Consider the following 13,399-nt stretch of genomic DNA (forward strand, 5'->3'; position numbering starts at 1 on the left):
GAGAGAGAGAGAGAGAGAGAGAGAGAGAGAGAGAGAGAGAGAGAGAGACTTGTGAAGGCAGTATTGACCTACCTACTGATAGGATAAGGAGAGGAAACAGTCAAGTGTTAGGTTTGAGCTTCCATAACTGGTGTCGAGAAATGGATTTGTAGGGAAAGCTGAACTGCTTTCAAATTTTTGTAGTGCTGTGATTAAGCACTTGAGATTGAAAAGCCAGGTAGAAATATCCAGTAGAGAACTGAAAATTGAGACCAGGGAGCCTTCCAGCTCTTAGAGTATCATGGAACACCGCTGTTGCTTAAAATTTAAAAGAAGTATGAAGTAAGCAAATGGTGATCCGGTTGTTAAAAATTTATATTTTGGTGACTAGGTGATCGCTTATATCAAAATCTGATAAAATATACATTTATTGACTATTATGTGCTTGGCACTACCATGTGTTCTTAGTTATTACATTTGTGTGCATGAGTGTGTGTATGGTTTTTAAGCTCTATTAACCCATGTTCTTTCATTTCTGTGACTTGTTTACAGCATTTGTACAGTTTTTTCTCATTCATAACAATAAAATGTTGTTTAAACAAGTTACGATCAAGATTTAACAATGAAAACAGAATTTTTCCCTTTCTTTTAAAAAAATGACACAATTAGTTGTGGTACATGGAAGAGAAACATCTATTTCATGTCCCTCTTATGATAAGTGTTTTTTCATTGAAATTCCTTGATACTGTGTGTATGATTTATTTTCCAAGGCTTTTTAAAACGGCTGAAAATATGCTCTAACAACCATCTGATATGAAAAACTGAACAAAATGTGTACTCAGTTGAATGATTCTCTGAAGAAATAATGGTGCAAATGAATTATCAAAGTGTGAAATCATTAAAAACAAAACATGTTTGGGTTTTTATTGAATCTTAATTGCAGGCTTATGTATTTTCTTTTGTAAACTAAGTTAAAAGAAAATTGCCTATCTAAATTTTTGGAGGCCAGTGTTGTAGGACTTATATTGTACCATAATTTATTTTTCACATAAAAGCTGCTGTTCCTTTTTTCCCCCAGCATTAACATGCATGCTTTCCTCATGTAGGAGAATATATAAAAAACTGGAGGCCAAGATATTTCCTTTTGAAGACAGATGGCTCATTCATAGGATATAAAGAGAAACCCCAAGATGTGGATTTACCTTATCCCCTCAACAACTTTTCAGTAGCAAGTAAGTTAATTATAACTGTTGATTCACCTTGTATTTATTTATTTGTATGGCCTTATGTGTCACATATCATGGGATATATGAAAAGCCTATGAAAAAGTTTAGGTTTGTATTTAATAGAGAAATTTTCCGCTTGGATAGAATTTCAGTTCCTTAGCCTAGGGATTATCGATAATATGTGGTCTTATATAATGCAAAATAGTTTAATATTTTTTATAGTTAGAACTTTGTGATAAAAACAATTCCTCAAATACATACCTCAAGTTTTTCTCTATAAAGTGTAAACAAAGACCTTTGAACTTGGTTGCTGGACTGAACTTCGTTGTAAGATGTTGCAGTACTTAGTGCATCTCTAATCAAAGTTTCCTATCATAATTGTAGCTCTTTTGATGGATTGTATGATAAGAAACAAGTGATTTACATTAGACATTATTTTCTGGGGAGATTTTATGTTTGTAGTAAATTTTTCTTCCTTACAAATATCTAAAAAAATGTTTGTAATTTAAACTTATTTAGAAGTTCTATATTTGCTTGAACATAGCACAAAATAAACTGAAAGATAATGATTATAATTGTCATGACCAGGCTTTCAGATTGTTCAAATTACTGATTAATCAATGAAAGGAGTTTTCTGTGTTAATTTAGGAGTAAAGCATTTTAAAAGTTATGTTAACTTAAAACAAACTTGTGTAAGAGATAAAGTTTGTACCATTGGGATAAAATCTTTAACTAGACACCATTCTTAATTTTAATTTTGGCTGTATGTTGTTATCTATTAGCCACATTTAGAAAAGATGTGAGGGAAAATTAAAGCAAAAAAATAAATTAAAAATATAATAAATTGCAACATCAGAAAATGCAAGGTAGTAAAAATCCTTGAAGATTATAAAAGTCATTTTATCATTATATAGAGCCCCAGTTGTTTTTATGGATACTTTCTTTCAATTTTTTTAAACAAAAAGGTAAAACAGTAAACCAAAGAGTTTGTGAAATCTTACTTAAAAAATAAATTCTCTGTTTATATAAGTGGATTGTTCCGTAGGGAATTTCATGTTTTAAAAAGTGAGAATACTGTTGTATTTGTGTATTAATTAAGAAAATAATTTTTTCTCTTCACCAAATTTATGGCTTTCTTTCAGAAGAAAATTATTTTAAAAATCCTATTGTCAATTGAAATAATATCTTGTACTTTGTATTGACTTTAAGAATGCATTTTCTTTCTAAAGATCTTTTGTGCAAGCATTTGCTTTAAAGTGATAGAAATTGGCTTTTAAAACATAAGCAACATACATTATCATATCTGACCTAAAGCCAGTATGGTTTCTTAGTTTCTTCTATTTTACTAGCAAATGCTATTATTGGTTTGTCTGAAATAATTTATAAAGTACAGAACTCCTGTATCTGCTGATCAAAATGCAGCATTCTTTGACCTTATGAAATTTCACACCTCAACAAGTTTTAAAGACATACTGTATGTCACAGTCTGCCAACATCTGCTCTGACACTTCCACTGGCAGAGGCTGAAATAAATGCTGCACTCTTGAGGAGAAAACCTATTTAGTGACTGACAGTCAACTTATCCATGAAATTAATATTAGTCGACATCTGTAATCTTTGTTTGTATAATCAAGTAGTTGTGGATAGTTGACTCAAACTAATAAGTGAAGTTATAGACCGGCTCCTTAATTTTTGAAAGGGTGTTAATGTGGATCTTACACTAAATAAACTATTTTAAATTGATTATTTTTAACGCCTGACGTATTGCAATTGTAAGTTTTATAAATAATAATTATCTGAGGAAATAATGTGTAGTGAAATGGGCCCTGGTTGAAGAAATAGTTCAAATTTAAGCTCCACCAAAAGCCATGAGTATGACCTTGGGCAGGTCATTCTCTGAGACGCTGTGGTCTTTAGTCCCTTCATCAGCATAGTGAGAACATCTGGATTCAATGAATTTGTAAGGCCCTTTTGTCTCTAACATTCTGTGATTCTGAGGGGAGTTTGAGCAGGCTCTTGAAGAGTGAGTAGGAATTAAGCAAATTAAAATAGAGGTGAAGGATATTCCAGGCAGAGGGTAACAAAGAATGTTTTCATGAGATATTAAGAGAAGGAACAGTTGGAGCCAGAGAGGGTTACTCCACTAATAGTTTCCCTTTTGTCCTAGCCCACTTTAGTGTATGAAAAAAGATACTCTTATATGAAAAAAGAAACTAGAAATACAAGGTATTTCGAAGCTACTTTGGGAAATGTTACATATACACATGTATTCCATTCATAGCTACAATGAGTCCCCTATTTTTCCTGATAATTAAAAATGGTACTTCAAAAATTAATCTTTGTGGGTGTTAATGAAATTTTACCAAAATAGGTTTTTTATCCATATGAAAAATATAAAGTATGAGAACTAGAAGGGACTTGGAATTGATCTTTCCAATCTTCATGAAGTTTCAAATTCCTTTTCTTCTGATTTAAAATTTCCAAACAGATAAGTCTTTATACTAGTTGTTTCTACTTTCCAGTCCACTGCAGCCTAACTTGCTTTCTTACTCACTTGATTGAAACCACTTTTTAGTAAGTTCTCCAGTGACCCCTTAATTGCTAAGACTAGTAGACATTTTTCAGTTCTTTTTTTCCTGAATTTATATCTGGGATATATTTTATACTTCTGATTACTACTTCCTTTTTGGGATGATCTCTCCCATTGTGTTCTAGGATGCTTTTCTTTCCTGGTTTTCTTCCTTTGCCTATTGCATGCATTTTGATATCTAACTGGATTCTGGCCAAGGGCTGTTCTCACTATGTACCCTCTCCCTGGATGGTCACATTCACATTAAGGTTTCAGTTACTCCTATTATGCAGCTTGCTCCCACACTTATGTATCTTCAGGGCAGGCCTCTTTTCTGAGCATTAAGGTACTATATTCAACTGACTGCAAGACATCTCTACCTAGATATTCTTTTGTAGTCAACATATCCTAAGCTGAATTGAAGATAATTTTGTCAACTTTCCCCCCTGTAAGTCTCACTACCTCAGTTCTGTCTTGAGCAGAAACCTGCCTTCCATGCCTTTTTTTTTTCTTCAAATCTTCACCCCACTCCCAATTCATTTCTAGTCCTGCTGGTTTTGCTTATTTCTTTAACTTACGTCCTTCTCTGTAATCACCCTCGAATAAGCCCTCATCATCTCTGCTATAGATTCTTAACTATAGATCTCTGCCTGTAGTTTCTACCACTCATATTCTTCCTTCACATGACTGTCAAAGTGATCTTTCTAAAATTAAGTCCTAACTATGCTGCTTCCCTGTGAAAGCCCTGCCCTGGATCTTCATTGCCTACTGGATAAAGTCCAGATTCCTTCTATATCACACGAAGATCTCCTCAATCTGGCCTCTGCTTTCAACTCTTGCCTCATCTCTCTTTTGCTGTCCAATTATACTTTGGCAGTACTGAACTGCTTATAATTCCCTATATAAACTATGCTGCTTTCCTACTCTGAGCCTTTGTTTTTGCTGTTCCGTCTGATTGGAATGTCCTTCTGTCCTCTACTTGCCGGAATAATTTTTTTTTCGTCCTTTAAGACAATTCAGATTTAAATCCCTATCCTCATTCCTTGCTAAATTATTCCTCTCTGCTCTTTACAATGCCGTTATCTTTTGTTGTTATCACGTTGTTTCTTGGTTGTCTTGTTCATGTGTATGTCTCGTCCACTAATCTGTGAGTTATTTTAGGGGAAAAAGCCTAGTGTTATATCTCCTAGTGCCTACATACTAGGGTTTAATAACTGTTTTTGAATGAATGCCTGAAAACATCTAGTCCAGATTTCTTCTTTTTTAGATGAGAAAAAAAAAGCCTTTGAAAATTCAGTGATCTTTTTAAGGTTGCCCTACTAGGTAGTGGTAGTTAAGTATCAAGATTAAAACTCAAATCTCTCTACCATCATTTAGGTGTTATCTCCCGCTCTGCGCTAGCCCCTTGGCCCGCCTCCCCCCACAATTCCCCGCCTCTATTCTGTGACATTTTCCCTATCTAGAGCTTTGAGATCTGATTTTGGGTCAGATTCCAACTCTTAAATTCTAAATATCCTTTGGCATGTGGATTGTAAACTCTCCAACACCTATAAAATGCGGATATCAGTATTTGACCTTTATCCTTTTTTGGGTGGAGCAAATGTGAACTATATGTGTAATTGCCTTCTAGATATACTATAGAAATGGAAGTAAAATAATATTTTTTTCAAGGAAATTATATCTCTAATCAGAATTATAGTTAGGTAAGTTACTAATTATATATTGAGATTTATCTTGGCATAGGAAACATTACACTTTGACTGAAAAATAATATAGGATACATACAAGCATTGTTGCAAAGCTATTTTCAAAGGTACATTGAGCACAATAGCTTGTCTACCCAGTTAGTAGACATGGTCTGACATTTTGACAGTTATTAGCCCAACTCAGAAGTGGGAACAAATGCCCAATGGAGAACTTGAACATTTGCCCAGGTCTTGAGGCTTATCCTACTTTTGCTCTAATCCTTCCTCCTCACAGTGGTGGGAAGGGAGAAGTGCCAACCTGTGTCCCCAAGAGCACCTACTAGAATTCTCCCTTATTCCATGTTGCAGAAACTGGCCCACTCTGACAATATCCCTTTCCTCTCTGAAACCTTTCTTCTATCTTCTTCTATCTCTTTTAAAAAAGAAATTGGTCAGTCTGAACTTCGTAGGCCAGTTTTAAAAGTGAAATGACATGTTTACTCACTAATCTGTTTTTCTTCTTCTCTTTGAAAGAAAGTAAGGGAATTATGGGACTTTAACCTACCAAAAACCATTTTTACCTCTGAATAAATATTAGAGATTTTAAATGTGTAGAAAAATCAATTGATTCCTACTAATGCTTTCATTGTTGTTGTTCACGGAGATAGAGAAATAGCGTATGACTTGATTCTTAGTCTTACACAACATGTAATAGAAAAGTCTGCAATCTAGAAAAGCAATCCTGTAAATCTAAAATAACCCTATGCTATATAAATGTATACAAGGATTATGAGAGATCAGAATAGCTTACTTTTAAAGGGCTTATTGATTATTAGAACCATACTAGATTCTAAAAGGAGTATAAAATACAATTTTTGTTTGTAGGAATTTATCATTGACTCCGGAACACATTTGAATAGAGCATATAGCAATGGGAGGAAAAATGAGATGAATTTTATAGAAAATAAATGCTGTAGAAGTTGAGAGAGTAGGTAAAGGTAAGGTAAGGTGACTAGATAAGAATTTACACATGACATAAGGTTAACATGAGCCCAGAAGGACAGGTGATATTTAGATTTTTGGAAGAAGGAAGACTTTCTCAGTGAGGTTAACAACATAAGCAAATATGAAGTCTGGAATTAAGGAGTAGCCTGTTTGTGAATAGTATAGGCAATATGCTAGATGGATAGAGAGTTTTTGTTGGAGGAAAAAAACGTTACGATTAGATAAATTGTAATCAGGTTGTGAAGGATCTTGAATACCAGTTTGATATTTTTAATGGAAACCTGTTGAAAACCATTGGTGGCTTTTGAGCAAACCATTGGTGGCTTTTGAGCATTAGGTGTCCAATCACTGTTTGATTAAAAAAGAACCTATATGGTTATAGTGTACAGTAGAAGGCATTCATCCATAGATGAATAGTTTTCTTTCTCTTTCTACCATGAGTCAATCAGTCAGCTACGGATTGTCTTATTTTCCCTATTTTCCAGTCTCACTGCTACCATCCTAGTTCAGTACTTCATCATTTCCCCCCCCACCCGGATTATTTTGATAGTCTCTTAATACATCTCTTGCCTTCAAGTATTCTCCTCTCTGGAGTATTTGGAAGCAATGCATAGGATAGATTCATCTTCAGAAAAAAATCTTCCCTTGCAAATATCATCTTGCTCAGAAGAATCTTAAATTTTCTCCATTTTCACAAGAGGAAGATGAATTTTTTCATATTTATGTTTATACTGTATATATTCAAGTATTCCTTTTTTCTTCTATTAGTCCTCAATGTTCCATACATTTTTGGGACCTAAATTGCTAGATTTTATTAGGTTCAATTGCATGTGGAATTCTAGCCCTGCTTTTGTTTTGAGTGATTTTTAGACTATATTATGTATTTGATCATTTGAAGATTTGGTGCTTTTTTCCCTCTAATTGGGTTCAGATTTTTAGGAAAACAGACAGTTATATCTGGTACTAGGTGCATCTATCTCACTGTAAGGAATGTCTTACTTAAAAATTAAGTGAATTACTATAAATTTAATCAAAATTTCTTCCTATCCTTCATTTTTATGGGTGGTACTATATTCATATATTTGCAAAATTTAACCCATAAACTAAGTTTAGAATTGGGAGTGGAGAGAACCTTTTTTAAAAATCACTTTAAAAGGATATAGTTTTTAGAAAATGTTAAACAGTATAATGCCATATTTAGTCACATATTTCCTTCCTCTCATTCAAGTCACACTTCAATCTGATAAGAAAAAAATTTTCAATAGAATTTCTACTCCTTCCTCCTTTTTTCTACATTGTACAACGAATGTGCACAAAAGAAAATGTGTAATACCATTTTAATGGATTTAGAGTTTCAAATCCAGCTCCTCCTACATGTGAGAACAACCCTCTGTATCTCTGAAAGATTTAATCAGTTACATGTCCTTTATAAACATAAATTTATGTGTGTATCATTTGAGGTTCCTATTAGATAATCTCACGATTTTAATCAGGTGACCTGCTCAGATTTTGGTTAGAGCCTGTATTTCCCCTAATACAGGAAAAGATGATCTCTCACCCCTCTTTTCTGATTTACTCTAGAGCTAATCTATTTAGTTGTAGTCTTTACCTTCTGAGCCCCATTCATCAGCATATAACTTACTATGGGATCTTATGTAGAATCAAGGGAAATGATAAACTTCCAGAGCACAATCACTGTGTATTCTCATTTTAAAATTTTCCTATAACATTTATTATAAGATCTGGTATATTGGAAGGTCACTTGACTTGGAGTCAGTAGACCTAAGTTTGAGTCTTGGTTCCGCTACTTTACTAGCTATGTGACCTTGGGCAAATGGCATAACTTTTCTGATCTTCGTTTTTCTCATTAAACGTGAGGTTATCTACTTCTCAGGATTATGGTGAGGGTTAAATGAGATGATATAAGTGAAAACACTTTGTAAATTATAAATGCTATACAAATAAAAGTAATAACATAAGATAGAATATGCTCAGTAATATTTTCTTAATTGAGTTAAATGGCAGCCATTTTCCCCTCTCGAGCTAAGTTACATTGGAGTAGGGTGGAAACTACTCTATTGGGTTTTCTTTAAAGACCATTACAAGTTTTAAGTAGAACCTGTCTACAACGAGGTTGAAGTTGAGACCAGCAGCTCTTGTTTGGTTTGGGGAAAATTTTCAGTTTTATTTAATGCCGAAGACTATTGTCTGTAGAGGCTAGTCTTCCTTATAACTAAACAACATGAGCTAGACCCCTAAACCGTTCCCGTAGCCTTTCTGGAAAACGAAGAAGACATCACTGCAGCTGAAAGGGCAGCACCATTTGGATTGACCTCAGAGGAACTGGGTGCAGACCAAATTCTTTAATTAGAAGTTTTAGTCAGAAGTTTTTTGTTTTTTAATAAAAGTAATAAATCCTCAAATATCTTTCTGACTGTTCTAAGAGGATCCTTTGGTTACCATCCACTGTGGAAAATTTTTTAATTAATTTGGTTCTCCCGTTAGATAATTGCATTTTTGTAAGATGGAGTTTGCAATGGGGATTGTTTTTAGGGGAAGCCAGGCAAGGAGTGATCAATGTTAATAGCTTACGTTAATGTGAGGACATAAAAGAGATCCCAGCAGAACCAACCTTACTTCCTCCCTTCCTTCATCCCTTTCTTTTTCCCTTCCTCCCTTTCTCATCTTCTTCCTTCTCTCTCTGCCTCCCTCCCTCCCTCCCTCCCTCCCTCCCTCATTCAACTTCCCCTAAGGTCAGCAATCAACTCTCACTTATCCAAAGATACTTATGTAAAGAACACCATACATGTAATAATTTTCACTGAATTCTTCTTAACTACTTTTAAATTAAATTGTTTTAAAATATTTTTACCTTTCTTTACTTCCTTTTCTCATCATCCTAAGTAACAACCTCACACGCTTTGTTCTGTTTTGAAATTTCTTACCTTATGTGCATATGATTTAAAGTGACACAATTTGGAAACATAGGAGTTATCACAATTAATAATTAAACATATTTTTAGGAAATCTAAGTTCAAATGAATATTTAGAAAGTTTTTATTGAGGGTTTATTATGTTCTCAACATTGTACCAGGTACTGAGGGAAAAAAGAAGGAAATAAGGAAGGAAACCAACCTTTCTTTGAGCGTTACTATGTGCCAGGCCCTTTCACATATGTTATCTCATTTAATCTTCACAACAACATTCTGAGGTAAGTATTATGTTCTCCATTTTAAAGAGACTGAGAGAGATTATGTGACTTGCTTTAGGTCACTTATCTGGCAAATGGCAGAGCCAGAATTTCAACCTGTGTGTAACAGAATGCTAATCTTAAAGCCTGCGTTCATTTCATTAATCCACAGACATACGATGTAGCTCTTGGATTTGAAGAATTTATAATCTAGTACCAAAAATATGCCACAAACCCTTCGAGTTAGTATTTTGTGATTGGTATTTTGATGGTTCAGTTCTGAAGTAAGTTTATAATTAATATATTCAGTAAGAGTTTAGGAAAGGGAGGTGTCATTAAGGACTAGATCATCAAGAAAAGCCTCATTGAAAACTGAGATTGTTTGGAGAAATAGTAAGATTTCAAAAGATGGCATATATTCCAGGTAACAGGAATAGCAATAATTTGAAAAAATTATTTCTAAGAAACTTCAGCTGAATCTCTTATTGTTAATTTAAATGGGTATGAAATCCTCAGATATGAATGAAATCTCCAGATGGTATGTTATTTCTTTATCCCTTTATAGAGTGAAAAATATCAAAGGAGAAAGAAGGATAAATGATACGAATAAATATGGCACTTGAAATATTTAGCAGAACGCCATAATCATACCAGATACTTTGTTTTCTTAGTGTCAGAGTTAGGCATTCGGTCCCCTATTTGCTTACTTGGCGTTTTACATGCAGTTTCTGTAGTAACATTGCTATTCATCTTCTCTTCTAGTAGAATATAAAATAATCTTACTGATGCAAATAAATATTCTATTTTAAAATATCATCTTAAAGTCAATACTCTTTTTTTAGCTAAAAATATTTTGAACTGTAGCTTTTAGCTTGGAAAGGGGCGCATCATCTATCTGTTTATTTTTTCAAAATCCAACCTATTTTGTGTAAGAGAGCTGAGGTGGTGTGAATGCAGAGTGATTACTGGGTGTGGGGTGGGAGGATAACCACCTGCAGCCTGTGTGTAATAAGCAGCTGTGGTGGATTTTCGTATAATTTTTTAATATTAAATTAATTATTAATAGGTCAATATACTTCAGTTTTTCAAATAAAATTTTACTGAATGTATAACACTCAGCTAGCCTTTGGTGCTAAGGATCCTTGTACTGTTGTTTTTATCTTATTACTGATCCTAGAATTTTCCTCTATGATACCCTTCCATATCTGAAGAGTAAAAATAATTCTTTTTACACACATTTCTGAGTATACTCATTTATCACCAGATTACTTCTATAGATTATTTTTGGTTAAGTTAAATGTAAATAAAACCTAGCTGCCTTATTTGTTTAATATTTGTTTTTTAACTTAATTCTTTTTTCTAAAAAGTAGAGCTTTATATGTAATTACTTTATAAAAAATGTAAATTAGGGAATTCCCTGGTGATCCAGTGGTTAGGACTCTGCCCTGTTACTGCTCTGGTCGAGGAACTAAGATCCTGCAGGCTGCATGTTGCAGCCAAAAAAAATCCCAAAATTGTAAATTAAAAAATGATTATATGCCCATTATATTTGCTGCTTTAATCCCATCTTACTTATAATTAATACATATGACATTAACAGAGACTTAAGGAAGTAAAGGAAGAGAACTAACATTTTTTAAGTGCCTACTATGTATGAGGTGCCTTATTTACAGGAACATGACAAGAAAAACATGAAATGAATATTACCTTAAAAAAACCAAACTAAATAGTGAAACTGAGACCTAGAGAGATTAAGAAACTTTCCTAGAGTCTCAAAGCGAGTACATTGAACAATTAACTATGATTTGGATTCTGGACTAACACCCGGCTTGAATGCATTTAATCATAAATGGGGTTCAGAGATAACGACACTCTTCAAGTAATGTATATTCAGTACCACAAAAACTTCGTTATATGTCAAGTATTATTAACAGTAGGTTAATAGCAGACTGTCATTGTTCTCAAGAGGTATATTTTATTTAACTGTGAAATTTATTTATACTACAGCAGAGGGACAAGCATGGAGGTGGTAGCCAGGTGGCTGATTATTTGATAGAAATTTATTATGTAATATTGGGCCAGTCACTTCACCACCCTGGTGTTTTATCATCTGTGATGAGAAGGAGTTGGAATGAAGAATCTCTGAAGTCTTTTCTTCTAGAAGTCAATGATTTGCCTATCAGCAGCAGATAATAATTTCTTGGAACATTCAGTCTATTGAGAAGTAATAATAATAATAACCACTTGTTGAGCACCTGTGTGCTATGCACTTTATATGTATATTACTAGTCCTGCTGACATTTTTTCAGGATACATAATATCTCTATTTTATAGCTAGGGAAACTGGGCTCATAGAATTTGCCAGTGGTCATGCATCTAATAAACTTTGGAACTGAAAGCTAAACCCACAGCTTTCAGGTGTCAAGGCCAGTGCTTTTATCACACCACTGCTTAACTAAAACATCTCTGGCTGCTGTAGGGTCTTCAGGGTGCTGAAAGCAGCTTCTGGCTGCTGTAGGGTCTGCATAGGCAGTTCAGAAGGTGTGGGCTTTCCATGCCCCTAGACTAGATTATATGTTAGCATCATAGATCAAATCTTGTCATTCTCAACTAGTATATGAAAATATATTTCAGAGCTTTTGGATATTTCCATTTAAGGAAACTGAAGCTTAATGCAGAGAATTTAGTAGGTGAAGATTTCAGCCTTCTTCTTACAATTATATCAAAGAAGTCATAGGAGAAACACTAATTTTTAGAGACAGAATCATCGGATATTAGTACGTATTATATTATCATTGCATTTTTAACAAACTAGATTTGAGGGACACATTTTTTATCCCACTGCAGTTATATACTAAATCGCTGCCTTTCTGTTTTTCCCCCTATATCTTTATGCTATTTTAAAGCATTTGTTATATTTTGAATAAAGTTAAATGAGGCTCAAGGCCACAGTCAGGGGAAGGACCTTTAAGCCTTGGAATTTAGGAAGGATAGAGAGGCATTCTTTGGGGTTGGAAATAATACATAATCAAGCAGATGCTAATGAAAAAATGAAATGCAGAGCATGAAAAAAGAGGCAAGGGTGCCTGTTTGAAAGTTTTATGGAGGAGAGTACATTGCCCCTTTATTACAATAATGTTTCTGCACTATAATAAGGTCTTTCATTGCAAGTTCAGCTTTTTTCATTCATTTGTTTTGTGCTCTGCTTCCTGTTACTAATTGTCAGCACAATGGTCTTCCAACTATGAAGTCTCAGTGTCCTTTTGGACCAATTTGTCATTGTCTTTCTCCCTCACCCCCAACCCGTGCACTATTACTATGGTTGCATTTTTAGACATTTTTAATGTTTTAAAATGGCAGTGCTTTTGAAACATGCCAGAATAGTTCATGCTAATTGAATCATCCAACCAGCAACAGTTATTGCTTCCAAAAGCACACTGATAAAGTTTCTGTCTCTATAGGATATTCTTATAAAGTAATTAAAATATATAATTCTGTATAACATTATTCCATTTGCGTTGTTTCCTTTGAGCTTTACAATCGTCCTATGGAAATAGGACATTTTGTTAAAATATTTTTGTTAAACGGTATTATTTGCAGATCTACTCTTACCTCCTAAATTCTTTGGGATTTCTGTGCCTTTAGGAACTTACATTTCTACGGTTTTTCTGCTAATGGCTCTCTATTCTTATAGCTAGATTATTTTACATGACTAAGGAATCAACAATGTTGGCTTAGATTGACA

The 13,399-nt window shown here is 33.9% G+C and overlaps 1 protein-coding gene across 3 annotated transcripts in view; it reads left to right on the forward strand.

Annotated features, from left to right (window-relative positions):
* The window catches only part of AKT3 (AKT serine/threonine kinase 3), a 397,863-nt gene that overhangs the window by 146,073 nt on the left and 238,391 nt on the right, over window positions 1–13,399 (forward strand). For all 3 annotated transcript variants that reach the window (XM_027122450.1, XM_027122451.1, XM_027122452.1), the window contains one exon: window positions 1,086–1,211. In XM_027122450.1, the coding sequence (XP_026978251.1) occupies window positions 1,086–1,211 (126 nt within the window). The remainder of the gene's footprint in view (window positions 1–1,085; window positions 1,212–13,399) is intronic.

The sequence above is a fragment of the Aethalodelphis obliquidens genome, unplaced genomic scaffold (genome assembly GCF_003676395.1).
Source record: "Aethalodelphis obliquidens isolate GAN/ISIS:26980383/991018 unplaced genomic scaffold, ASM367639v1 scaffold24, whole genome shotgun sequence".
NCBI classification, from domain to species: domain Eukaryota; kingdom Metazoa; phylum Chordata; class Mammalia; order Artiodactyla; family Delphinidae; genus Aethalodelphis; species Aethalodelphis obliquidens.